At 50.3% G+C, this 26,755-nt stretch overlaps 2 protein-coding genes across 3 annotated transcripts in view; both read right to left on the bottom strand.

The window, feature by feature from the left end:
- The window catches only part of MX2 (MX dynamin like GTPase 2), a 29,559-nt gene extending 7,878 nt beyond the window's left edge, over positions 1 to 21,681 (bottom strand). The window contains exons 1-8 of one of the 2 annotated variants that reach the window (XM_068545781.1): positions 21,622 to 21,681; positions 13,158 to 13,458; positions 12,365 to 12,557; positions 10,872 to 11,003; positions 8,967 to 9,121; positions 7,479 to 7,617; positions 5,378 to 5,576; positions 1,895 to 1,973 (exon numbers count right to left, since the gene is read on the bottom strand). In XM_068545781.1, the coding sequence (XP_068401882.1) occupies positions 1,895 to 1,973; positions 5,378 to 5,576; positions 7,479 to 7,617; positions 8,967 to 9,121; positions 10,872 to 11,003; positions 12,365 to 12,557; positions 13,158 to 13,334 (1,074 nt within the window). In that variant the 5' untranslated portion in view covers positions 13,335 to 13,458; positions 21,622 to 21,681. The remainder of the gene's footprint in view (positions 1 to 1,894; positions 1,974 to 5,377; positions 5,577 to 7,478; positions 7,618 to 8,966; positions 9,122 to 10,871; positions 11,004 to 12,364; positions 12,558 to 13,157; positions 13,459 to 21,621) is intronic. The other variant, XM_068545782.1, reaches the window with a different exon arrangement.
- Positions 21,682 to 25,538: 3,857 nt separating this feature from the next.
- Positions 25,539 to 26,755, bottom strand: part of FAM3B (FAM3 metabolism regulating signaling molecule B) — a 53,642-nt gene continuing 52,425 nt past the window's right edge. The window contains exon 8 of the mRNA XM_068545704.1: positions 25,539 to 25,628. Coding sequence (XP_068401805.1) covers positions 25,539 to 25,628 — 90 coding nt within the window. The remainder of the gene's footprint in view (positions 25,629 to 26,755) is intronic.

Raw genomic sequence — 26,755 nt, 5'->3', positions numbered from 1 at the left:
TCATTGAGATTTAGAGGCAGTTTCTGGATTAGGGTACCAAGAGGTTGATAAGGTCTCAGCCTCTCTTTCTCTCTCTCTCTCTCTCTCTCTCTCTCCAGTTTGTACTTCTATCTCTAGGCAGAAATGTAGTAATTTTTTCCCTGATATTTCAAATTATTTATTTCAAATTAATATTTCAAATTAATTATTTTAATTATTATTATAATTAAGTCTTGATATAAATTTTTAAAGTTAATTTAAAATAGTACAAAACTTAAGCTCAAAATTTAAAATGAAATATTTAAATGTTGAGAGCTATGTTATAAAAAAATTATCAGAATGCAAAGTGTTTTTGCAAAAAAGATGTTTTTCTCAGTTAGACAGGGGATATATGTTTTAGACAGGGATACGTCTTTCAGAATTCTCTGCTGCAAACTGAGGGGATTCCACTAGACTCAGTGCTCCTCAAAGTGTGTTCCCCAGATCATCTGGGAGCTGAGAAAAGCAAATTCACGGGCCCTGCCCCCGCCAGACCCACTGACTCCGAAACTCAGCCAGGGGCCCGGGAAGCTGAATTTAAACAAACTTTCCAGGTAACTTTTGTGCACACACAGTTTGAGAACCACTGGCCCCTTGCAACCAAATATTCTCTGGTATGTGTTTTCTGGTTCAAAAGAATGCATTGTTTTTGCGTGACATGCAATTTAGCATGGACTGGAGTCCAGCCCCCGGGATCATCTCTGCTCTAAGGGTTAATTTTCCATCTTCTCATGTTGTTCTACCTCATGTAAAAGGTTGAAGCAAGCATGACCAATATTCTGTTTCTCATTTGGCTTTCTGTCTATTGTTCTGATTGGGTGATTTCCATTTTTCTATCTTTCAGGTCACTTAGTTATTCTTCTGCACTACTCATTCTGCTATTCATTGCCTTGAGCTCAGCTTTTGTCTTGGCAAAGGAATTTTCTAATTTTTCTTGGCTCCTCCTTATAGTTTCGAGTTCCTTTTTACAGTAATCTGCACTTCTGTCGACAGCCTTTCTTAGTTCCTTCAGTATTTTCATTTACCTCCGTTTTGAACTCAGTGTCCATTAGACTGAACAGGTCTGTTTCATTGTTTGTTCCTTTAGGGGAATTCTCTTGGTCTTTTAAGTGGGGATGGTTCCTCTCCTTCTTCATTTTGCTTATGTTTCTCTTACTCTGTGAGTTTAGGAGAAATGATTATCTACTGAGGTCTTGGAGGGCTAATTATATGTGAAAGCGTCCTTGTGTAGTTTGTGCAGGTTTAATATTTTTGGTGCAAGGGCTGTTTTTAGTATGGATGCCTGCTGCCTCTTTCCTCAGTGTGTCCTGGCCATTATCTTCTTCATAGGGGGTGTGCAGGTATGGCGGCTGTCGCACGCTCCCAGAGCCCGCGACAGTAGGGGTGGTGGCTACAAATATTCTCCTTCTCAATAAGCACTCAGCCACGGTTCCCCTGTCTTCAATGACATCATGAGAACTTTGTGGTTGTCTGTCTTTGAGAGTCGGTGAAAACTGAACATTTATTTCCCATAAGTTTGAAGCTGGGAAAATGTTTTTTATACTGTGAATTGTTAACAACCTATTTAAAAATTTGCTAACTCAGCATTCACTCCTTTTGACACAGCTAACCTGGTATTAGAGTCCTTCCTCCTTCTTTCTTTGCTTCCCCCAAATTGACAGATTCAGCTCTTTGTTTCCGCGTTATGCAGTTACTGTTTTCCCATTTCAGGGACTCTCTCATGAGCCTCTGACCAGGAGAGATTTGGTCTTCAGAATGTGCTTGCTGTCTGCTGGTTTGGACAGTTCACTGGAGCGTCTTAGTCAACCCATGACTAAGAAAGTGACCTGGACAGGCCGCCGTTTTTATAAGCTTGCAACTCAACCCACTGACTCACATTGATGTGCCAGATGAGCTCGGTGGTCAGTCTTTCTGCCAGACAGGGCACCGTGGCCTTTCTTTCCTCCAGGAGAACTCTGAAACCGGACAGAGCACACATGAATTTATAAAGGGTCCATATGATCATTGTCCAGTACTGGGCTTTGTAAGTGGATAGGTGAGCTCAGCTCCTTGGGGCAACACACGCCATCAGAAAAGCCAGGCAGCGAATGTGGACAGTTGATAATTATGGAGCCAGCTCATACCTAGGCAAGCACAGTGCTGGGAAGGTTACATTTATTTTCTCTTTTTGTCACCCCGATAAGCTCATGAGGTAAGTCATCTTTTCAGGAAAAGCAAAGCAAATATAACATCATAGAGGCTAAGTGACTTGCCCAAATTAGTATTTTCTTTCTTATAGCAGATATTTATCCCAGAATAGCAATATCAGCCTTGATAAAGAAGAAGACTGCAGGCATCGTAGCTCCTGTTTTCAAACATATTACAAAGCTACTGTAATTAAAGCAGTAGGATGCTAGCATAAAGACAGACAGATGGACCTATGGGACAGAAGGGCAAGCCCAGAAATAAATCCATGCCTGTACAGTTAACTGATTTTTGGCAAAAGTGGCAAGAATACACAATGGGAAAAGGGTAGTCTCTTCAACAAGTGGTATTGGGAAAACTGGATATCCACAGGCAGAAGAATGAAATTGGATCCTTATCTTACACCAGACACAAAGTCAACTGAAAATTGATTAAAGGGTTAAATGTAAGACCTGAAACTGTAAAACTCCTAGAAGAAAACATGAGGGGACATCTTCATCATAGTGATCTTGGAAATGATTTCATGGATATGACACCAAAAAACACAGGCAACGGACGTAAAAATAGACAAGTAGGATGACATCAGACCAAAAACTTCAGCACAACAAGTAAACAATCAACAGAGGAAAAGGCAACCTACAAAGCGAGAGAAAGTATTTGCAAACCATCTAACTGGTAAGGAGGTAATCTCCAAAATATATAAGGAACTCTACAACTCAATAGCAAATAAACCCTAATAACCCAATTTAAAAATGGGCTAATGATTCGAATAGAGATTTCTTCAAAGACATACAGATGGCCAACAGGCACATGGAAAGATGCTCAGCTACTCATCCGGGACATGCAAATCAAAACTGCAATGAGATATCACTTCACATCTTTTAGGATGGTATTATCAAAAAAACAAAAGACAAGTGTCGGCAAAGATGTGGAGAAATTGGAACCCTTGTATACTGTTGATGGGAATTCAAAATGGTGCAGCCACTATGGAAAGCAGTAAGAAAGTACCTTAAAAAATTAAAACTGGGACTACCACATGATCCAGCAATCTCACTTCTGGGCATTTATTCAAAAGAATTGAAATCAAGATCTCAAGGAGATATTAGCACTCCTATGTTCCTTGCAGCACCATTCACAATAGCCAAGATGTGGAAACACCTAAATGTTCATGGAAAGGTAAATGGATAAAAAAATGCGGTAGATATATGCAGTAGAATATAATTCAGCCTTTAAAAAGAAGGAAATTTTGCAATATGTGACAACAGGAATGAACCTTGAGAACATTCTGCTAAGTGAAATAAGCCAGTCACAGAAAGACGAATACTACATGATTCCATTCATGTGAGCTATCTAAAACTCATGCAATCAGAGAGTGGGAATGGTGGCCAGGTGTTGGGGGGAGGAAGAAATGAGGAGTTGCTAATCTAAGGGCAAAAAGTTTCCGTTTTGGAAGATAAATAAGTTCCAGAGCTCTGCTGAAAAATATTGTGCCAATAGTTAACAATACTGCATTGTTCACTTAGACATTTGTTAGGAGGGTGGACCTCATGACAAATGTTTCTTCCACAATAAAATTAAATTAAAAAAAAACGTTTACACGGTGCTTACTAAGCGCCTACATGATGCTAAGGGCTTTACAAATATTTAATCACTGAACAACCAATTTTTTTTTTTTTAATTTTATTTATGTATTTATTTTTGGCTGTGTTGGGTCTTCGTTTCTGTGCGAGGGGTTTCTCCAGCTGCGGCGAGCGGGGGCCACTGTTCATCGCGGTGCACGGGCCTCTCACTGTCGCGGCCTCTCTTGTTGCGGAGCACAGGCTCCAGACGCGCAGGCTCAGTAGTTGTGGCTCACGGGCCCAGTCGCTCCGCGGCATGTGGGATCTTCCCAGACCAGGGCTCGAACCCGTGCCCCCTGCACTGGCAGGCAGACTCTCAACCACTGCGCCACCAGGGAAGCCCCTGAACAACCAATTTTAAAGAAAGGCAAATGCACCAGAAGGTTAAGTACCTCGCCCAGGGTCGCACCCCAGGTGGTCTGGTTGCTACGCGCGTTTGCTGTTAACACAAATTCATGAAGGACCCAGTAGGATCATTTTTCCAGTGCTACTGTGTGTGCCTTTCCTGCAAGGGCTGAGTCCCAGCATGTGGGCAAGCAAGGATTAAATCTCAGATGTTCAACAACAAAGCCCTTCAGCACACTTTTTTATCCAAGACTTGACTTTCCCAGAGACCTTGAACAGTGGTTTTCAAAGTGTGGTCCCTGGGTCAGCAACGTCGACCTCAACTGGGAACTTGTTAGAAACATAAATTCTGGGGCCACACCCCAGACCTCAGAGACTCTGGGACAGGGCACAGCCAGCTGGATTTTAACAAACTCTCTCGCAGATTCCACTGCTCCCTCAGGGTTGAGAACCATGGGTGTGATTGTTACAGAATCTTCTCTCTGCTTGGTGAGCAGAGTTTTCTCTCCCTGTGACCCCTAACACTACTGAAAATGATCTGTTTCTTCCATTCAGGGCAGGAGCAGAGAGAAACAAGGAACCAGGGTGGTATCTACAGAGTGCTGGCCAGAACATGTGCGTGTGCCATATTATTTAATCCTAACCGCAATCCTGTGAAGCATTAGCAGGATGAGAAAGCAAAAGCTCAGAGAGGCTGAGCCATCTCCCAAGGGCACAGAGCAAGTAGCAAACCTGGTCGGCAAAAATTCACCATTTTCCCACTGTCTCTCCTTAAAGCAGGAGTGACCTCTATATCTTATTACCCTTCTCCCCCCTGAACTTGCTGTTCAGGAACAGCAAGTTCCTAAATAAAGTGAAAGGAAAGAAGTACCCGATTCAACGGGAAAAATCCCAGTGTTTTTCAAGATTTTGTGGGACTCAAAATTTTGTGGGACTTCAAGATTTTGTGGGAGAAAGCAAGTGAAAACATTTTGAGAAACCAAAGTGTGCTCTGCCTTATGAAATACCCTATTACAATTTTTAATCAGTGTCATCATCAGAGTCCAAGAAAAACTGGTTTAAGTAAGCCAATAAATTTAACACCGAAATAAAGACGAGGGTAGGTTATGCTAATTGTATAATTTTTACATATAATTTGGTAATCATCTAGGCCAATTCTGGTAGGCGGGGCTGCTTTCCATGGAGTCCAAGGTTGTCCTAAAGAATCTTACCTGAAGTACGGATGTGTTTGAAAGAACATCATTTCCTTCTTGGTTGCTTCGGCCAAGCTCAGCTTGTTCGTGACCTCCTGCTGACCCCGGCACTTCACTATCATGTAGCCTTTCTTGAGACGGTATGTGAGGTTCTGCATGACTTTCAGGACACCTTTCTCAGTGCCCTTGTCCACTAGATCTGGTTTGGTCAGGATTCCTGTGAGGTGATTAGAGAAGGGCACTGGAGAGGTTGGTTCTCTACTCAAATATATTGAATGCTGCTAGGCTACGGGATCTTTTATTGGCCACGACCAGCAAAGCCTCCTGCAGCCTTGATTGCCCAGTGCCTGACAGCCCATTCATTCATTCATTCCATCGTCACTCCTCTTACCTGTACTTTTCTTCACTCACCCATTCACTCAACTCATTTACTGCCTTGTGTAATTTATGTAACAAATGTCTCTTGGGTGCCTGCTGGGTGCCAGACACTTAGGCAGCATACATCATCGGAACCGACCCACTCCGTCACCATGCTTCCAAAAACACGTCATCCCCTACTGTAAGGAGGGTCTGTGCCCTCTCTCTAATGTCTCCTGTCACAGACTCACTCTGCCCCTTCTGGTTGGGTACCTCCTTTGATATCTTCCCCGCCTTCCTCTCTCATGTTCCTGCCCTCACTCCTTCCTGCTCACATTGGACTAAAAGCTTTGATTTCCAAGTGACTGTGTTCTTGATGGACACTTGGTTTTCTTCCACATTTTGGCTGTTGTGAATAAGGCTGCTGTGTACATGAGTGTATATTCCATTTCCTTTTTAAACCTAGCACACTGTTCTCTATTTCTGTACTTGACCTAGAATGCATGGAAAGTTTGCATTGATGTTATAATGCTGTTTGGAATATACTAAGGCCAGATCGTGTATACTCTATGGTTATAGTACTTAGCTGAATTTATAACAATAATAGCTAATATTTAGCAAGAATTTTTGGTTATTAGAGTTTGTGGCTAATGAGAAGAACAGAAAACTACTACTGGTGTTACTCAATTTCTATGGAGACACTGATATCCAAATAGATCAGTCTACTGAACAGATGATATTATCTTCTGTGGTCATCAATAAGACATTCCTAATGACTTATAACTGCACGATGACTGGTGACCCAAAACCTGCGTTTTCTCTCTGGTTCAATGTGTTCTAGACACCTGTAGAAGTCAGCAGCTAACAGGGCACAAGTGTAGTCTGGCATATAATAACACATTACACTTGAGCTGTATTCCCCTAGCGTTATTTTGATCCCTACTGGAAAACTAGGCGTTTGTTGAGGAAAAAGTGGAAAAAGCAATGATATACTGAGTATCCATTTAGTAGAGGAAAATGACTTGCAAATTTTCAGGAAGGCAAACTCGACGGGTAGGTGAAGTGATTGGGAGAAAAGTGATATTGAATAATAATATTAAAAATTTTTAAATAGCAGCTATTATTTGCCCAAGGATATGTAGCCAGTAAGTGGTAGAACAAGGATTCAAACCCAGGCAGTCTGTGCTCTTAAACCAAGTCCCCTATAATGCCTTCCAGAGTGACTTTTTTAAAAAAAAAAAAGAAATTTAAGGGAACCCATCTGCCCCAGGAAGCGTTCTGCTTGAATATAAATTCTGCAGACACCTGTGCTCCAATGTAAGCCTGGAAGTATGTTCCCTGAGTATGTTCATACAGGCCCTGGGAAAGTCTTTTCCATGCACCAAGGACTCACAAGAACTTTACCTGTGGAATTGCAGAGCTGATGGGCCACTTTCTCCTTTCTGGACCATTGTGGGAGAGCAAATAAGGCGTTTCTCCTCCCCCATCCAGAATGGTTCAAGAATGCAAATAAGGGACAATAGGAAGGAGGGCAAAGAACCTCCAAATGTTGGCCACACATCCAACCCTGACTGTCAGTGAGGGTGACCCACCTGCTGTGCTCGACTTCACCCCGAGCCCGTGGAGCTTCCCTGGGAACAGCACTTGGATCTAAGGCAGGATGTGGGCGCCTCTAACAGAGCTACATTCCAGGACCTTCTAAATACATAAGGGGTCTCTCCCTGGCTTCCTGTCCTCTAGAAGCTTGGTTCTTTCTTCTTACCTATGGTCCTGTCTCCATCGGGGTCCACCTCCTGAGCCATGCTCAGTGCCTCGGTGGTGGCGATGTCCACGTTGCAGGGGACCACCACTAAGTTGATTGTCTGCTGCCTCTGGATGTACTTTTTGATGAGCGCCTTGATCTGATGCCAAGGAATCACAAAGGAAGAACACGTCTCTGGTCATCCAAGAGCACGGCTAGACATCCCAGAGCATGACCCAGTTGTTACACTTCTGGGCTTTGGCTTAGCCTGTCCCCTTCCTCTGGAATGTCCACCCACTTGCCCTTATTGAGCTCTCTGTTGACGTCCTACTTATCCTCCAAAGCTCATCACTGATATTTCTTCTTTCTCAAAGACTCCCTGATTCCTATGGCTAGATGAGAGCCCTCCTTCATCGACAGACCTTCCCTGTGATACTCCTGAGATTATGGCAGGAAGAAGCAACGTGCTCTGACCCCAGGCAAGCATCTTTCTCACACCCTGGGAAGTCCCACCCGTTTGCTGAATGAAGCGGGGTAAGAAGTGTGGAATTAGTCCCTTAACGCAGTAAGGGAAATGACCTAACTACACTGCTCCTAGAGAGACAGAGAATGGTGATTTGGATATAGGAAGAAAGAGTAATTTAACTGCCCAAGACAGTGGAGCTAGCAGAGACCCCATCCAGAAGGGACTGACACAATCCTAGTTGGGCTATGGTTGAGTTCCCAACACTGGAAGTGCCTCCCGTAAAAAGGAAGAGGGCAGTTAAGTGACCCCAGTCCTAGGGCAGGAGGGTATCATCTTCTCCCCGTCCTCCACCTTGTCCCTTTACACCCTGGACCCCAACCCCACTCCTGAGACCATCCTTGTCTCCTTGGCCTCTATGTGAGCTGACCTGGCAAAGCTTGACAAGGCTGCTCTTGGGGTGAACCCAGCCCAAAGATCATGTGTGACTCTGGCATCCCAGTGACGACTGTGTCCTCAGGCAACCTTAGGGGGGAAGGTCTTTGGCAAAGAAGCCCAAGGCTCAGCGGCTGTCGGTTTGTACTGGGTCACTGCTGGTCTGCAGTTCTCATTTCTGTGCATTGTGGTGGCCTTTCTGCCCCTGATCAGAGATCTGTGTTCCGATTGACTTACGTAGCGCTAGTTTAAAAAACTGTTGCTAAAATTGGCAGATCCCATGTAAAAATCCAATTTCCAGCTTCTTTTAAATATCGGGAGAGTGGTAACACTGGGCCAGCATTCTCACAGGGCAACATTGGGCAGGGCGTCAACACCTATACACCTCCAGTGCCACTGAGTCAACTTTGCCTGTTTCCATGACCTGCCAGGCCCTTGTCAGAATCTGAGTATGAGGTCCCAGCCCTAGATGGTCCTACCCCAGTCTCCTCCCCAACTACTCAGAGTGAGGGCTGGGAAGGTGCGCCAGAGCCCTTGGGGCTGCCGGCAGAGACCTCAGAAGTCTCCCCAACTTAGCGTGGGACCCATTCCCAAGTTCCAGAAAGGCTCACCTGCAGTCCGATATCATGGGGCTGGTTTCCCACAGCCACCCTGGTGATGCCGGGAAGATCAATGAGGGTCAGATCTGGAACATCAGGGGAGGTGATCTCCAGACTAATGAGCTCGTGGCTAATGCCAACTCCATTCCCAGCTATGGCATCCTGGGCTACAGAGACCGAGAGGAGAAAAACCGAGAGTCCAAATGAACAACCCAACCTAGCAGAAGCAGTGAAACCTGTGGGCAGCTACATATTTCACCCATATTTGGGGACAGCCCTGATGTGAGAAATAGGCAGGCAACTTAGGGCACAGCCCTGATTAATTGCCTAATTCTTTAGAGGTAGAAGTTGGGGTCGGGGGGATGACAACCAGCCTGTTCCTTTGTAAACTTTTCCTGCCTTAATTATCATTCAGGGTCACTACCTAAGATATGATTTTGTAACTTTGTACTGAAGTGTACCATACGTACAGGAAAGTACCCATTGTCTTAGGCACGTGGCTTGGTGAGTTTCACAGGCTGGACCCTATATTGGTGCTTACAGCTGAGGGCTCTTCCTTTTCATTACCATGTGTTATTACACCGTGTGCCTTGATCCAGTCTACTGTTGATGGACATTGGGTGGTTTCCAGTGGGGGGCAGGGTGGGGGGTGATCGCAAGAGTGCTGCTATGAAAATTCTGGAACCTGACTTTTGGTACACCTTTTGGCTGGGGGTATACTCAGGACCGGAGTTTTTGGGCATCATGGGGTGTGCACACCTCCAGCCTTAGTGGATATTGTGCCAGTTTTCCAAAGTGGTTACAGCAACTTACCCTCCCACCAGCAGTGGACCAGAGTTCCAAGACACTATTCTAAAGATGCTCATTATACATCCTTACACAGAACGTTCACCCAAGCTGGCACCCGTGGTGCCCTCCTAGTCCTGCCCACAGAGCTCATGGCTAGAGAGAGTCTGGGCAGATCTCGACAGGGCTGCAGGATGTGCCGGGCACGAGGCATCCCAGGACAGGCATGGCCGGCACAGAGGGTGCAGAGCTTTTATCATTTGAAGCTAGGAAACTTGCCAATTGAGGGTCTCAAGAAGTTTCTGTTTTGAGGGGTGGATGCTAGAATTGGGGCAGTACTTCTCTATTTTGGGAGGGATCCCTCTGGTGAGCCAGCTGAGACAACAGGATTCTCGGGGTGCTGAGCCCGCAGAGTCATGTGAAAACCCCAGCCTCAGATGCTAAGTTTATTGCTTAGTAAGGAAGAAGCCCATCTCCCTGGAACGGAAGCTGTGGCTGCAGAGTTTCCTGTTATGATCAGGGTTAATTTTCGCCTGCCTGGCTGAGCCCAGCTTGAGAGCAGGAAGGGGGAGAAGCCTGGGGGTGGGGTGGGCATGCTCAGGGACCTGGGGGGCAGGGTTGCGAGGGGGTGACCTCCAGGGTCCCCTCTGAGCAGGTACGGAAGTGGATTCCAGGAGCAACTGAGCCTTTTGATCATTCTGTGGTTACCTAAGGCTAATCTCAAGTGTTGGCTATGCTTCCAGAAATGATGGGTGGGGGGGAGGGTCAGCGCTGGGGGAAGCTGCATCGGACGGGGACAGGGACGTGGCCACAGGCACCCAGCCACGTTAGGTTAGAGCAGCTCCTTGGGACACACACATCCAGCAGTGACCAGGGTAGCTGGGGCGGGGGGTCCTGTAGGGGACACTTCACAGAGGAGGGGCAGGTAAACTGAGACCCAAAGAAAGAGTAGGAATTAGGCAGGCAAGGAGGAGGGACAGCATGTGAGGGACGGCATTTGAGGCAGGGGGGCTGGCACATGGAAAAGCCTGGAAAGAAGAGACGGGTGCTTGCTGTGGAGCTGGAGAGGCCCCATGACCGACGATGACTGGGTTAGAAGGAGCCCACCTGTAGCCGCCCGCGGGGCCCTACCTTTACGTATTTCCCTCTCCACCTGTGAGGGGTCTTGCAACTGGAGCTCCGTCTTCCGGTAGCTGATTTTCCCGGCCCACCTGAACTCCTGCTTTGTCAGTTTCAGCACCAGCGGACACCTGGTTATGATTCCTGAGAGAGAGTTTCCCAAACATCCTAAGTTTCCCTTAAAAAGAAGCGTTCACAGGTGCCCTTTGCTCTTATTCTCCCCGGTGTCCCCAGAGGCCTCGTCTGAAATCTCTAGGGCTTAGTCCAAACCCCAACACTTTCCCCCGGGCCCTAGAAAGGCCTGGGGCGTGGTCCAGGTGGAAGCCCGGGGCCAGGACAGGCAGGATGTGAAGCGGCGGGATACACCTGACCCTGTCCGGCCCCTCCAAGCCTCTCCCGTTCGGGCGTGGAGGGAGCACACAGCACTGTCCTACGAGGCGGGTATGCCCAGGGCCACCTGCCTGCCTCACAAGACTGCCATGGCCACACTGGCCTCCAGACTCTCTGCTCTGTTGTTTCTCTCCCCAAAATGCTGAACCCAGGGCAGAGAGGAGGAGCCCTGTCCCCACTCTGACTCCATCACGTGTCAGGCCCTGGGGCTGGTGGGAAACTCACAGGAGACTCTGGAGAAAAGGACCAGCTGCCTGTGGTCGGGAGGAGGCACAGGCCGAGGCGCTCTTACTGGCGGCTGTGTAGGGCCCAGGCAGCCCTCCGGCATCCCCGCTCCCTCCTCTGTGCCCAGGAGGCAGCCCTGGCCCCCCCCCCACCCCCCCACCCCCGGGTTCTGGTTGGGTTTTGCCGATGGGCAGTGCTTGCAGGAGATGGGAATGAGGGAGGGAACCAGGACAGGGGAACTTCTACCCACTACAGGATGCCATCTCTTTCCTTCTTTTTTTCCTTTATAATTATTTTATTAAATCAGAAATGTACAACAGCCTTTTAACTCTACACACACTTAAAAAATGTTTAAAGGAAACAGGGACTTCCCTGGCGGTCCAGTGGTTAAGACTCTGCACTCCCAACGCAGGGAGCGTGGGTTCGATCCCTGGTTGGGGAACTAGATCCTGCCTGCTGCACAGCATGGCCAAACAAAAAAAATTTTTTAAAGGAAACATTGTGTCTTATCACACCATGATCCTGGCTAATAGCTTCTCAAAGTGTTGAGAAAATTCTTCAAAAAGACTTCACATGTTACCTGAAACTCACAAATTAACAAGAGCAAAGAAGAAATGCTTCTACACTCTTAGAAAGATAACTAGAAAGAAACCGACTGATACAGGCCCAGCGATGGCTACTGACAGGTGAAAGAGGACTCAGAAACTAGGGGCAGCAGGAACATCCAGGACCCTGCCGCCCGGCCCCCTGCCCACACCATGCACTCCAGACGCAGTCGTCCAGGGCCTGTGGGAGCTGCCCTCCCGGGGGCCTTCCCAGCGACCTCCCCTGAGTCCACTGGTCCCCGGGATGCCTTGTGGCTTGCAGGAGGCTGGCCCGGCAGAGCTTACCGCTGCCTCTGGGAAGGGCGACCCCTGACAGGGCCTCCAGCACGGAGCTCTTGCCCGAGCTCTGGTCCCCAATGACAGCGATGGCGGGCAGGGCCAGGTCCTGCTCCACGCCCAGGGCCCGCAGGGAGTCGATGAGGTCTATGCAGGGCCGCACCTTCTCCTCGTACTGGTTGTACAGGTTGTTCTCGGGCCCCTGGAAGAGTCACAACAGACTTCACAGTCCTGGCCTCTGATGGGGCTCCCACCACCTTTGGGAAGTTGTGGCTGAATTGATGGACCTACTGATGTTGGGTTAGAAACAGGAGGGATGAGGGGTGGATCTGGATGTGCCTGCAGGGAGGTCCCTGTGCTCTCTTCCTGTGGAGGCTTTGCTTCCGCTGCTGGGGGGAATATCTGGCTGGGGCTGGAGATGGAGGTGCCCGTCTAAGCAGGCCATCTGGCGCCAAGGGGCAGGCGTTCCCAGCCGGAGGGAGGAGAGGAGCGGGCCCGCGGCTGCCGAGCTGGGGTAGGGTGGGCATGGCAGGCTGGCAGTGATGACTGTGTTAGTCATAGCTGGAGGCAAAGCTCCCAGGAAGGAGCCCCCAGATTCACGTCTAGGAAGGCCACTGCTGCCCCCAGAGACTGCGTCTGTCCCTGGTGCTTGTTGGAAGTGCCCAGGAGAGAGGGGGACCCCAGTTGTGCTCCTGGGGCTGGACCAGACTTGCAGGTTTTGTTTCCCGCCTTTCTCCGCCCCCGCCAACCCCCGGGGGGTGCTGGGATGCGCCCTTCCTGACCATACCTGCACCCGACTTACCTTGGACATCTGCTGGTCCCTGTTTCCTCCTGGCTGCTGATGGTTCAAATTCAGCAGATTGAAGTCCTTGGCGAGGAAAACCGGGTCCGTCCCTCCCCCCTGCCAGTTTGGCGGGTACATCACCTGTCCAGGTGCTGCGCCCGGTGGCCGTAGTGGCTGCTGCTGGAAGGAATTCATTTCTTCTTTTGGACGGTGTTGGGAGGAAACTGGGCTGCACGTAGGGCTCAGGCACCAGCTGTCGCCTGGGGAGCCGGTGGGTGCGGTCACCACTGCTCAGCACCTCCGATCTTCCTGGCAAGCTCTACAAAGACACAAGTTGGGAACATGGCCCAAACGTCCCCCAGCAGACCTCCCCAGGGCTGCATTTTTTCCAGCTCTGCCGTGCCCAGCCCCGTACAACCCACCCTCTGCACACAGGGGAGGCCAGTAGCCCAGCACAGGCCCCGTCTGCAGGAGGGCGGATGGCAACACGCAGGCGCAGAGCACAAGAGGGGTCTCCGTGGGCCCCCAGGGCCTGGGGACAAGCGAACTCCACGCTTCCACGGGAGAGTGTGAATGTCCCGCTGTCACTTCTGATGGGCTCCGTGTCACCTGAGGTTCAGGACTGGGCAGGAGACTGTAAGACGTGGAGAGATGACAGGCAGCCCCTCCTGGGTCCGTTTGAAGCCAATCTCTGCCCTGCCATCACTGTTTCCCACACAGACTAGGTCAGCCTGCTAGGGAGACTGGGAGAAATGGTTGTTTGGGTCTCTTGCTTCTCCATGGGGCCTATAATCAGGTAGTCAGCACCCTAGAAAGAGCTGGCGGTATTGAGTGCCGGCCTCACCCAGCGCTGCTCTAAGATGCTCATTTCACTTTCACAATAACCCTACGTGTTAGCTCCTAATCTTCATTTTTCCAGGTCAAGAAGCTGAAGTGCAGAGGTCCAGTTACTGGCCTAAGTCAGGGCCCAGAGACCAGCCAGCGACTCTGGGTCATGAACCCTTTCCTGCTATGACCTCCACTGGGAGCAGAGTGGATACAGTGAGTTGAATGGCTCCACCCCCCTACCAAATGCATGTCCACCTGGACACATGAATGTGACCTTATTTGAAAAAGGCCACTTGCAGATGTAACTGATAAGAATCTGGAGATGAGGGTGGGCCCGAAATCCAAGAAGAGACAGGCAGAGAGGATTTGAGACCCAGAGACCCACGGCCAGAGGGCGACAGAGGCAGACATTGGAGGGATGCTGCCCGAAGCCGAGGAACCCCAAGGCGGGCAGGAACCCCAGAAGCTGGGATAGAGGCCTGGAAGGGATCCTCCCTCACACTTCCAGGAGGAACTAATTCTGCCGACGCCTCGACCTGGAACTTCCGGCCTCCAGAACCAGGAGAGAATAAATGTCTTGTTTTATGCGTCCGAGCTTGGGGAATTTTTATGCCAGCCCCAGGGCACTAACCAGTGGGGAGGATTGGAGTCTTGAGGTGGCCCCTCCCCCGTAGCTGGCCTTTGGGGCGTCCACTTGTACCCCGTGTCCAGCTGCGGTCCTGCAGTCCAGCCCTCCATTCGTCCTCTCTACGCGACAGCGGCCCCTGTGCACACATTGTGGCCCTTTTCCTTCTAAACCCCTGGTCTCATCATGTCACTGCCCTTTCTAAAAACCTCTGTCATGTTTTCTTTCAGAATAGAGTTCTCAAAAAATTTGGTCCTAACCTAGCTTCTCATATTTTATGTCATCTCTGAATGCTGGGCCTAACAGTTTGCCTTCCTCAGACGGCACATATGCACATTCACAACTTTGTGTGTGCCACTGACCTGTTTTTAAAAATGAGGGTGATTTGTTCATTCATTCATTCATTCATTCAACAAGTATGCTTTGAGGACTGATATGGGCTGAATTGTGTCCCCAAGTTCTTATGTTGGAGTCCTATTCCCCCAGGACCTGAGTGTGTCTGTACTGGAGATATGGCCTTTAAAGGGGAGATTGAGGTAAAATGAAGCCACTAGGGTGGGTCCTAATCCAATCTGACTGTCTTTATGAAAAGAGGGGATTAGGACCCAGAGGTGCACAGAGGAAAGAGCACGTGAAGACAAGGGGAGAAGACGGCCGTCTACACACCCAGGAGAGAGGCCTCAGGAGAAACCAACCTTAATGACCCATTGATCTTGGACTCTTGGCCTCCAGACTGTGAGAAAATAAATTTCTGTTGTCTAAGTCTCCCAGCCTGTGGCACTTTGTTATGGTGTCCTGAGCAAACTAATACAAGGACCTACTATGTGCCAGGTAGTTCCTGCCATAGGGGTACAGTGGTGATCAAGCCAGATAAAGTCCCTGCTTCTAGTATATACATTCTGTCAGGGACACCCCCCAAACAAATAAGCCAACCAACAACGATATAACCCCAGGTGACGATGAAGTGTCTGGAAGAAAGGTAGTGGCTTATAGAGCCAGGGGTCAGGTGTCAGGGGGTAGGGGTTCTGTTTGAGGGTGTGTCCGTGTACAGGAAATGAAGGAGCAGAGGAGCAAACATTTGAGGACCTGGGAGGAGCCTTCCTGGCAGAGGAAACATAAGTGCAAATGTCCTGAGGTCAGTATGAGCTCAGGGAACTGGGAGAAGCACCCCTTTCTCCTGGGGGGCTCGGAAAGCCCAGCCCAGGGGCACCTCCTTTCTTGGGAGGGGGCTGGCCTCTCTGCCTCGTCCTGTCTGGGCTGTGCCCTGGCCTTTCCTGGCATTGTTAGGGCTGGACCTGACACTTGGGTTTGGGCTGGACGAAGGCAGAGAAGGTCTTCTACCTGCACTCTTCTGAGTGGTCAGCCCCACTGACCCGGAGACTGTAAGCGAAGGGGGATCCCCAGGTTAGGCCCTGCTCCCTGGGGAGCCCTGCGAAGGCTGTCAAGTGGAAGGAGCGCCCTTACCTCTGTGTTCAAATCCTAAGCCAGCACTTCTGTTCCCTCTTGTGGATGAAGGGCAGTGAGATCGCTCAGCAGAAACTCATGAGGGAATTGGTTGGAAGGCCAACCTCACAGCCAGCCCGTCAGCCGATCCCGATGTTTGGGGCTGCGTGGGAATGACGCAGGCACTACCCGGCCAGGAACCACTGGCACCTAGCCCTTGGAGTGCCCCGTGGCCTAAGCCAGCTTTAGAGGAAAAGGCTCTCAGACAGCCCCTCCCTCTGGTTGGGGACCAAAAATAAATCTGGGTTTTTTACAGCTGTTTTGCATCTTCCCGTTCTTCTTCATTTCTCTGAGTCCCTGAGGTTTAGCCTTTGATGTGTTCCGTATCTCACAGTCTCCCACGCTACCATACTCCCCAGTGAAATCATTCGTTTTACAAAACACCTAGCCTTCCAGCAAGTATCAAGAGAAAATATGATCTCATGCAAAATATCTCTGCTTTTTTTTTTTTAATTAATAAAATTGCCCTAAAGGACATATCCAGCGGAGTTCCCTGGTGGTCTAGTGGTTAGGATTCGGTGCTTTCACTGCTGTGTCCCAGGTTCAATCCCTGGTCGGGGAACTGAGATGAGTGGCACGGCCCACTCTCCTCCCCACCCCCCAAAAAAAAGAACATATCCAGGGATTTATTTAATCTCCTTAATATAAGGAAATTATAGTAAAATTATATTAACTTCCTTAATATAAAAACTCAAGAGATTCCTTTGCAGAGGGCCCAGCTGGAGGAGTTTGCTCTCCTGGTGAATCGAGTGCTTCTTTTTGTCAAAGAGGGAAAGAGACCATCTGTCCCACGCAACCTTGGCCTTGGGAGTCAGGAGGCTCAGGACAAATTGTGGGCGGTCCTAGCTGCCTCTGGCTTGGCTTTGTGCCTTGGCTCCTGTCCCCAAGGCCTTAACAAAGATTATTCTAGTGTTATGGTTTGACTGTGGCACTTTTTAAAACAACTTAGAGCAGGGCATGAAAGAGCTAGTCTCGGCGAGTCTGTATGTCCTCTGCCTTTTCTGGGGGGAGGGGGTGGGAGTTGGAGGATCCAGGGTGGGGGGTGGAGAGGCTGCAGCTGAAGAGGCAGTGGTTCCACAGAGAGGCTGGGAGGTGCAGCGTGGAGGAGTATTGGTGTCAGGGCATCTGTGTGGCAGGATGGGGCAGCAGGATCATATCAAGTGAGGGGCCCCGAGCTCTCTTTAATAATATAAAGATAAGAGGCTGAGGGCATAAGAGCAGCTGTGGGCAGGAGAGAGGTGGCCCGTCCCACACGGGTGTCACTGAGGTCACCTGCAGAGAGGGGGTTTCCTGCCTTCCCTCTCACGGGGCAGGACCCAAAGCACTCTAGAGGGACCCTGCCTGCCCCTACTCCCCACCTAGATCTGTGCAGGGGCAAAGGGCTGTGTCCACGTATGAGAGCGTGACCAGCAGCCCAGGGGAAGAAGCAGCCCAGGAGTGGACAAAGGGTGGACTGGCAGAGAGGACCACGGCAGGAGGATGGGAGGAGGGAGATGGGAGGAGGGAGATGGGAGGAGATGGGAGGAGGAGATGAGAGGAGATGGGAGGAGGAGATGGGAGGAGGGAGATGGGAGGAGGGAGATGGGAGGAGGGAGATGGGAGGAGGAGATGGGAGGAGGGAGATGGGAGGAGATGGGAGGAGGAGATGGGGGGAGGGAGATGGGAGGAGGGAGATGCGGGGAGGGAGATGGGACTAGGAGATGGGAGGAGGAGATGGGAGGAGGGAGATGGGAGGAGGGAGATGGGACTAGGAGATGGGAGGAGGAGATGGGAGGAGGGAGATGGGAGGAGGGAGATGGGACTAGGAGATGGGAGGAGGAGATGGGAGGAGGGAGATGGGACTAGGAGATGGGAGGAGGAGATGGGAGGAGGGAGATGGGAGGAGGAGATGGATGGAGGGACCACTGAAGGGGAAGGAGAGTATCATTGTGAGTCATCCCTGGCCCCTTTGTGTGTCCTCCATCACCTGCAAGGATGGAGGCTGTGCTGATCTCCGTCCCGGCAGAGGACAGTTTATTACAAAAGGATGTAACTCAGTCCCAGCCAGATGCAAGACGCTCACAGGGCAGAGCTGGGGTTGTGGCTCAACCTGAGGACACGTCAGGAAGCCCAGAGCTGTCGGCCGGCCTGGCCACACACAGCGGCACAGCCGTGCAGCCGAGCCCAGTCTCCCACCTCCCCCCAGACTGGACCATCCCCTCGTTTCTGACCACCTTCCGGCCCACCCAGCCCTGGAATAGCTGGGAGAGCGAATTCACCCCAACATGGACAGCTGGGACCATGGCGACGGCGCCCCCTCTGTTGAAGACACCCCCAAATTGTGATGAGATTACTAACATCACAGATAAGCCCCATGAGGGATGAACAGGTGAAAAAAGGGACTTAGCCGAGGTTGTAAAACTGTGTTCCCAAACTGGGGGCCCAGGCATCCTGGGGAACCTCAGCAAACCGGCAGCTACACTTGGGGTCATCAGAACTTCCCAGGATACACAGGGATGTCTGTTGGCCACCACGTTACCTACTATTACTGAGGTTCTTTGGACCTAACTCATGAATCAATAGAACTATTAGGCGTGTCTGTTGGTCAGGGCACCATGAACCAATTACTGAGACAGTCAGGGTGCCCAGGAAGGAGAAAATTTGGCAACATCTGCTATGAGAGCGAAGGGGAGATTCTGAAGCATCATGAGGGTGGGTGTGGGTGGAAACAGGCTGAGGAAGGAGTCGGGGATGGGGACGGGGTGATGGGACAGCTGGCCAGACACGTGGCCAGGCGGGCTGGGAAGGGCTGGGCAGGGAGCGAGGCCAGGAAGAGGCTCAGATGGAGTTCCCAGGGGCTCGGCGACCGCTCTGGTGTCTCCTTTGTGCTCTTCACGTGCACACGTGCTGTCGGATTTCATTTCTGTTTTCCCTATTTTTCTATAAGACGGGAAGTGAGGTTCCGACAAGTTAAGCATCTGAGACACCGTCCCACGGCTAGAAACCCACAGACTCAGGACTCTCATGAATAGTGTGTTACTTCGATAATGAGGAAACAGTAACACCATTCTGATTTTGAAACCTCAAGGCAGAGCATTACCGTTAGTCATGGGTAGAGTTCAGAAACGCGATCTTGAAGACCAGCCCCTCCTCCCTGGCCCTCTTCCTTGGGACTGTTTTTGCTTCTCCGGTGTTTCCAGTTTTCTACATGCTTCAGTCAGTCCCAGAGGAGTCGCTGGTCCCAGGAGCCTGGATCCCAGCTCCCTGTGACCATCCCCCGGCCCCTGGGTCTGGCCTCCAGGACCTGCACCGGCCCTGGATCCTGCTGGGATGTTCCACAGCTGGGCAGGCTCACGCCCGCGTCGTGGAGAACCCTGCAATTCATTTAAAACTTCCTCCTTTGACAGATTTGTGCTGAATCTGTATGACCCCTCACACAGACCTGTGGGGATATTTCATCTCCTTCCCTAGTAAATAGAAATTAATTTCTCCTAAAAGCAGAATACAACAACAAAAATCTGGTTCACTGAGATTTCGTCACAGTTTCCAGGAAAGAGGAAGAAAGATGTCATTACTCTCGGATCCAAGTCTAAACCTTCCCTTGGCTTAGCCCCTGGCTCCGTGTGAGCGGGCGGGAAAGAGCTCAATGTCTGCTTGTCCTGTAAAATCTGCCAGAATGGGTCATGGGGCACGGCTGACCATGTGGCCTGGATTATTTCTTCCTGCTGGCTGCGTGACCTCAGCATCCTGAGATATTCTGTTCAGTGTCTCAGGAGGAACCAACACTGCTGAGGCCTTGACCTCAGGCTTCCAGCCTCCAGACCTGGGAGAGAATACATTTCTGATATTTAAGCCCACCAGTCTGGGGTACTTTGCCATGGCAGCCCTAGGACACTAACATAACGTTTCTTTGCTGGGCAGACTTGGCATCAGTACCTGTCTCTCTCCAAGTAAAACTTTGAAGGCATAATCATGTACCGGCACATGCTACAAGGGGAATCAGCAAATGCTAGAAATCAGCTGTCCTCGCCCTTCAGAAGAGCCAGCTTTCCAGGACACCACGGAGGGTGGCCACCACTGCCATGGGCAAGAGGGCTCCTGAAGCTCTGAGGCCAGGCTCTGGGGCTTCAATTCTGATGCCGGTTCCAATGCGTGTGTTTTTCTACATCACCAAACAATTAACTCAATTCTGATACTGTTTACCAGGACATGGCATCAGGTGTCACAGGGCTATCAGAGGGGGCTCAGCCCTACTCAACAGCTCCCACCCCATCCTGCTGTCAGCTACAAATTGTCTCTTGCCACCTGCCTCCACAAGGATGAAGTCACCCTCCACTGCAGTCGCTGACGGTCAGCTGTAGCCCTCATTCTGCCCCCAATAAAACTTAACTCACAACTCTCACGTTGTGCGTTTTTTTTTTCCCAGTCGACACTGCCCACTTCAGATGCCAATGGCTAGCAGGTACAGGTTGTCACCTGTGCTTCTGGCTATAGATCAATCGGAGGTTCCAGTGACCCCCTCCTTGGAGTTGAATAATCTGCTAGAGCGGCTCACAGAGAAACATTTTACTTACTAGACCGCAGGCTTATTATAGAAGGATTTAACTCAAGAACAGCCAGATGGAAAGACCCAGAGGGCAGGCGTGGGAGGCGTGGGGAGCTTCCATGCTCCCTGTGAACACCACGCTCCCAAATCTCCACGTGTTCACCAGAAACTCTCCAAACCCGCTTGGGTTTTAAGGAGGCTTCATTACATAGACCTGATTGATTAAATCATTGGCCATCAGTGACTGAACTCAACTTCCTGCCCCTCTTCCCTTCCCGGAGGCTGGGGGTGGGACTGAAAGTTTCAGCCCTCGGGTCACAGGATCCCTTCCCCAGGCAAACGGCTCCCATCTCATTAACATAACACTACGACCTGAAGTCCCTTCGTTAACATAACAGAAGACAATGCTCTCTTCACTCCCAAGGGTTTTAGGAGCGCCGTGTCAGGAACTGACACAGACCAAATAATATATTTCTCTTTTTTTCCTACAGTGGTAGGTATTGTGAAATAGTCACCATGACGAGTTAACATCTGCCCTCATACTTACAGTTTTTTCTTGTGATGAGGACTTTTAAGATCTACGTTCTTAGCAACTTTCAAAAATGCGATACAGCGTCATCAGCTCTGAGATGTAACGTACAGCACGGTGACTATAGTTAATATATTTCTTATTATAAATCACAACATCACAGAGCACAAAGCTCTCTCCCCACCCCGAGATGTGTACCTTCCACGGAAGTTCCCAAAGCCACTTCTCTGTGTCCCCAAGGCCTTTGGCCAGATCCGGGGAGACGGGCCCCCTTGCTCTTTCTAGAACGTGCTCTCTGCCTGCAGGGATGGCTGGAGGCCAGCACCAGCACAGGCAGCTTCAGACGCCTATCTTTCTGTCTCCAGCCTTCTGGCCCAAGCTATGCTTACCAGAAAATCCTTTCAAAAGGAAAGCGTGTCTGCTGCATGAAGACGTGGTGAAGCATCCCTCCCTGCCCCGACCCTGCTCTTACCTGAGCACCTGCAGAGTGGAGACCCGGCGAATCACCATCTCTCTCCCTTCCTCCGCTTCCCTTTTATAGAAACGGCTCCTCCCCTTGCTGTCCCCTTTTCCAGCAGCAAGAGAAATGAAACTAATGGCCCGCCACAGAAAAGAAACTGAAGGCTCAATGCACTTCCTGGTGACTTACGCAGTTGTCCTCAGACTCCGGGTGACAGTCTGAGTCTGAGTTTCCTGGTGGGCTTGTAAACACACGGGGGACTGCCCTGCCACCCACACCCGGGATCAGATGCCCGAGACTCTGCTTTGCTAACATGTTCTCAGAGAGGTGGGAGTCGGACTACCCTTGGAGATCCGGTCACTTAGCACAGCGCTCTCCAGCAGGACTTTCTGAGATTCTCTGTGCTGTCACTCTCTCCCCGTGTTAAGCTCTGAACACGCCAAAAAGGGACGTCCCCAGCTCCCCGCAGTAACCCACTTGTGCAGTGCGTACCCTCTTACTCGGTTGGTCCTGTGCTCTCGGAGAGTTCTTGCTGGGAACTCAGCCCTGAGCTAGCCCCACTTTCTGGTCCTGGGTTGGTTACTTCACCTGCAATACTACAGGCATGCACCCCAGGGGGCCCCAAAGGTCTCCCGGCACTGGGGGCGGCGCTGTGACTAAAGGGGGGGTGGATGAGTCAGGCATTCCCATCACCAGAGTGTGGGGAACCCCGAGGAGCCCCCGGGATGAGGGGCTGGCACAGGACGGGGGAAGCCGGACTCAGTTTCGGCTTCACTCCCGCGATCCTTTCCAAAACAAAAAATAATATTATAAATTAGAAAATAAATCCTGAGCAGTTCTTTGCTCATTCACTTGACTTGTGGGCAAATTTCCCTTTAAAGAAGAAATTTAGAGGCTAAAAAAATGGTTTTCAAACCCTGGTATTAGGAAGTTACAGGGAGGGTCTCCGGGGTCTGTGTCCTGCGGGATCTATTGCCCAGATCATCCAGAGGCCCTGGGCAGAGGTGAAGGATGGAGGGAAGAACTGGGCAGCCGACTTCACCGCCAATGTCTTGTGTCACAGGGCGGGTGCGTCTGTGCTCCAGGAAAGTTACAAGTGAAGGCACCGCACAGAGCGACACCCACCTCCGTGGAGGCAGCGGGAGGACCCCGCACCCCCGGCCAGAGCAGCAACCGCTCGGCACGCCCCTCATCCTGACGGCATCAAAGTGCTGGGCTGGGTCTCGAGCTGCGGAGAGCTTGATGACGATCCCCGGCCAGAGCCCCTCATCCCTCTCGGCCCACTGACCCTCTGAGGAAGGGCTGGCCTGAGTGCTCTTACAGCCCCGAGCCATCTGGAGCCAGAATGCACCCACCCTCGGCCAGACCTCTCCTTCTGAGTTTGCTTTCTCAGCCGTACAGAGGAGACCATGCAATGTCTCCCTGATTAATGGATTAAGGAGATGGAGGGACCAAGGAGTCTGTGGACAGACAAGAGTCTTAAGTGTGTGTTTGTGCCAGTGGGGCGAAGTAGCAGAGGCCGCTTGGGGGTGGAAACCCCCTGACTCTTCACTGTCTGGGCCCCAACTTCTCCAATTGGGGTGACGATGGTGACCCACCTCAGGGCAGATGCTAGGAGGACAGGCCTGGGGTGGGCAGCGCGATGGAGGGTCCTAGCTGGTGACACACTTTCCTGTCAGGAACGAGCCGTGTTCCTGATTTTGTGGTGTCAGAAGTCCAAGCATCTAGGAAATAGGGATGCTGAGAGCTCAAGAAGTGCCTGCCTTTTCCAGGGCAGAGGCTAGAGGCCCTCCCCTCTCTGTGGGAGGGGCTGCCCTCCCAGGCACCCCCCCCCCCAACCCACTGCGGGGAGGGGCAGGTCTGCACACCTGGGAGAGCTCACGGGGGCGGGGAGGGCTTAGGGTCACTTCCCCGGGGTCTGTGTAATTAGAACAGATGTTCAGGGGTGGTTGCCCATCTAAGGCTCGGTTTCCTTGGCAACTTCTGCTTTGTTTTGTTTTCTGGTAATAGACTTTATTTTCTAGAGCAGTTTTAGGTTCCCGGTAAAATTGAGGGGAAGGTACAGAGAGCTCCCCCAGACGCCCTGCCCTCCCCCACCCCATGCACAGCCTACCCCACTGTTGACCACCCCCTACCCGAGGGGCACATTCGTCACAATCCACGACCGCACACTATCACCCGGAGTCCACGGTTTACGTTGGGGTCGCTCTCGGGGTTATACATCCAATGGGTTTGGACAAACGTGTAATGACATGCAGCCACTGTGACAGTCCCCTACAGAGGAGCCCGCTGCCCTCAGAGTCCTCTGTGGTCCTCCTGATCACCCCTCAGGGGTCTCCGTGCTGCTGCCTTTTCAGCGATGCCCTAATGCTCTCCAGACGCCTCTTCCAGGCCTCCTCCGAGGTGATCCAGAACCTGGAAAGGAGTTCTCTCTGATTGCTTGTCTGTGTCCAAACATCTACTTTTCGTTAGGACACCAGTCATACTGAATGAGGGTCACCCTGCTTTAACTTATGACACCTACAATGACCCTGTTTCCACATGAGGTCACATTTTGCGGTACCGGCAGTTAGGACTCAACTCATGAATTTGGGGGGAACAGAATCTAGCCCATAACAGGGCCCCAGCCAAGATCCTATCCATTGGTTTGCAGACCCCTCTGCAGAGAGAGAGGCCCAGGCTCCCTGAGGGGCCGACAGTCACCCCCCACCGCCACGAGGTTGATGTCCCCCCTGGTTGGCAAAGGGGTGCAAGGATGAGGGCTCACATGTGCCCTGGCAGGAGCTTTGGGGGACCTCTGGACTTCTGCTCTCTCTGGCTTCCATGCCTGAGATGGACCCTCCTTCAGCCTGGCTCCGGGCACCCAGAGCTGAGCCTCGGCTGCCCCGCGAGCCGCCTACTACACGAAGGAGACCTCAGCACTGTTGTCAGCCACTGAGATCTGGGTGGCTTGATCCTGCAACGGTGCTGAAATTCAGGGTGCCACGTGCTACCATGTTTTTCAAAGGAGGCCTGCCGATAAAAGTGCTTGAAAATCATTTGTCTATCCCAATCCCTCTATTTATAGATGAGAAACTGGAGGCTCAGAGAAGCACTCTTAAGCTGGTATCAAAGTCTCCTACCATTTCTGGTAGCCAGGCTTGGGAGGGAGGTTAGAATGGGCACTTGGCAATGACTTGAGTTTCTTAACCCCAAGTCCCTGGGTATCTTGGTCCGTAGATCTATGATGTGTCTCCTAGGAAGCCTGGGGTGTACAGTGGCTCTCCCGAGAGCAGACCCTGCTCACCTGTCAGAGATCCTTCTCCCCCACCCTGTTAGACAAGGTCCCACCGGCCACTGGAGTGACACCCCAGCATGGAGGCGGACACGGAATCTCCTCACTATTGCACCGCTGGTGCCCGAGTTAGGCGCACCCAGATTTGTGGAATGAATAAGTTCAGGGACCTGCAGGGGGAGTTCAAGAGCTCACCTGGGGTTGACCCAGGAAGGTGGCTAAGCCCTCTGACTGCTGCTTATCCTGAGAGGTGACCGTCCGAAAGGAGGGTGTGCTCGGTGATCGGGGAATAAAGGTTTTCTCTCTGCAGAGCTGTCTGGACCACAGGGGCCAAACATAGATCCAATCGTAAAATGGCTCCACAGCTGCACAAGCAGTGGCTGCTTCCCCCCAGTCCTCTCCTTTCAAGGTGAAGTCACTGCATCCCCTTGAACAATTCCCATGCATTTCAGCTGTCCGGCTCATTACCTTCACTCTATAAACACTGGCGTAAAAAAGTCTGTGTGACAAGATTTTACACAACTGGCAAATATTTTGGTCGGTTGGTTGACGACAAACCCAAAATACTCATCAAATATTGACAGTTGGATAAGAGTTTTGGTCCATTCGGGATGCATTTGTCTATAAAAAGCACATTTATTGAGGCCGGGCAACGTTAGCTTGGTCCTTTTGGTATGCAGCCTTCTACCTGGATCTCTGCGGGCCAGCCCGAATACCTGTTCTTCACATTATCTGAGTGGTTGACCTGTGCAAAGGAAAGAAAAGGATTTAATTTATCCATTCATCTAATCAACTAGCTGGTTAGTGTGCCAGCTATGAGCAAAGTCATCAAAAGAGAATCACTTCCTAGGATGGGATTTGTTACAAACTACTCAGGGTACGTGATTGCCTCTCAATGTGACTCAATATTTGAAGCAACTTGATTCAACACGTGGAAGACTTTCTGCAATGGTTTAAGTGTCCTTTAATCCACGTGCCCAACAGAGTAGCCACTAGCTACATTTGGCTACTGAATACTTGAAATGTGGCTAGCGTGACTGATGAACTGAATTTTAAATTCTATTTAACTTGAATCAATTTAAATGTAATCTGCAAATCTGGCGAGTGGCTGCCATATGGGACGGCACAACTCTCAAGTCTGGTTTTCAATTCTCTGGGAGAAGGACTATATATTTTTTTCAGGGTAATCGGAGTGTTCCTTGCTCAGAAGGAACACTTGTTCCTTGTTCAGATTGATTTGACTTTAAGGCTTTCCATCTTCAATTCTTTCACAGATAATGGAGCACCTTAAACTAATGCTTAAAAAGAAGAAGAATGTGCATTCTAAACTTTGGAATCCTAGTTTTATATCTCTTTTTAATATAACAGCTTTGCTGAGACAGAATTCACATCCTATAAAATTCACCCATTTAAAGTGTACAATTCAATGGTTTTTAGTATATTCACAAAGACATGCAGCCATCATCACACTCAATTTTAGAACATTTTCATCCCGGGAACAAGAAAGCACATACCCATTCGAATCTACTCACCATCTTCCACAGCCTTTAGGCAGCCCCTAATCTACTTTCTGTCTCTGGATTTTGACTATTCTAGAAATTTTACATAAATGGAATCATACAACATGTGTCCTTTTGTGTTTGGTTTTCTTCACTTAGTGTGTTTTCAAGGTTCGTCCATGTCATAGCATATATCAGTACTCCATTTCTGTATGTGCCTTAATAATATTCCGGTGTGTGGATATACCGTATTTTATTTATACATTTTAAAATCTATTAATCAGGCATTTGGGTTGTTTCTGCTTTTTTGCTGTTATGAATAATAGCACATTCTTTACAAGTTTTTGTGTGAACGTATGTTTTCATTCTCTTG

This window comes from Eschrichtius robustus, chromosome 6 (genome assembly GCF_028021215.1).
Source record: "Eschrichtius robustus isolate mEscRob2 chromosome 6, mEscRob2.pri, whole genome shotgun sequence".
Lineage (NCBI taxonomy): Eukaryota > Metazoa > Chordata > Mammalia > Artiodactyla > Eschrichtiidae > Eschrichtius > Eschrichtius robustus.
The sequence above is the reverse complement of the archived record's forward strand: the minus strand, read 5'-3'. Positions and strand labels throughout refer to the sequence as shown.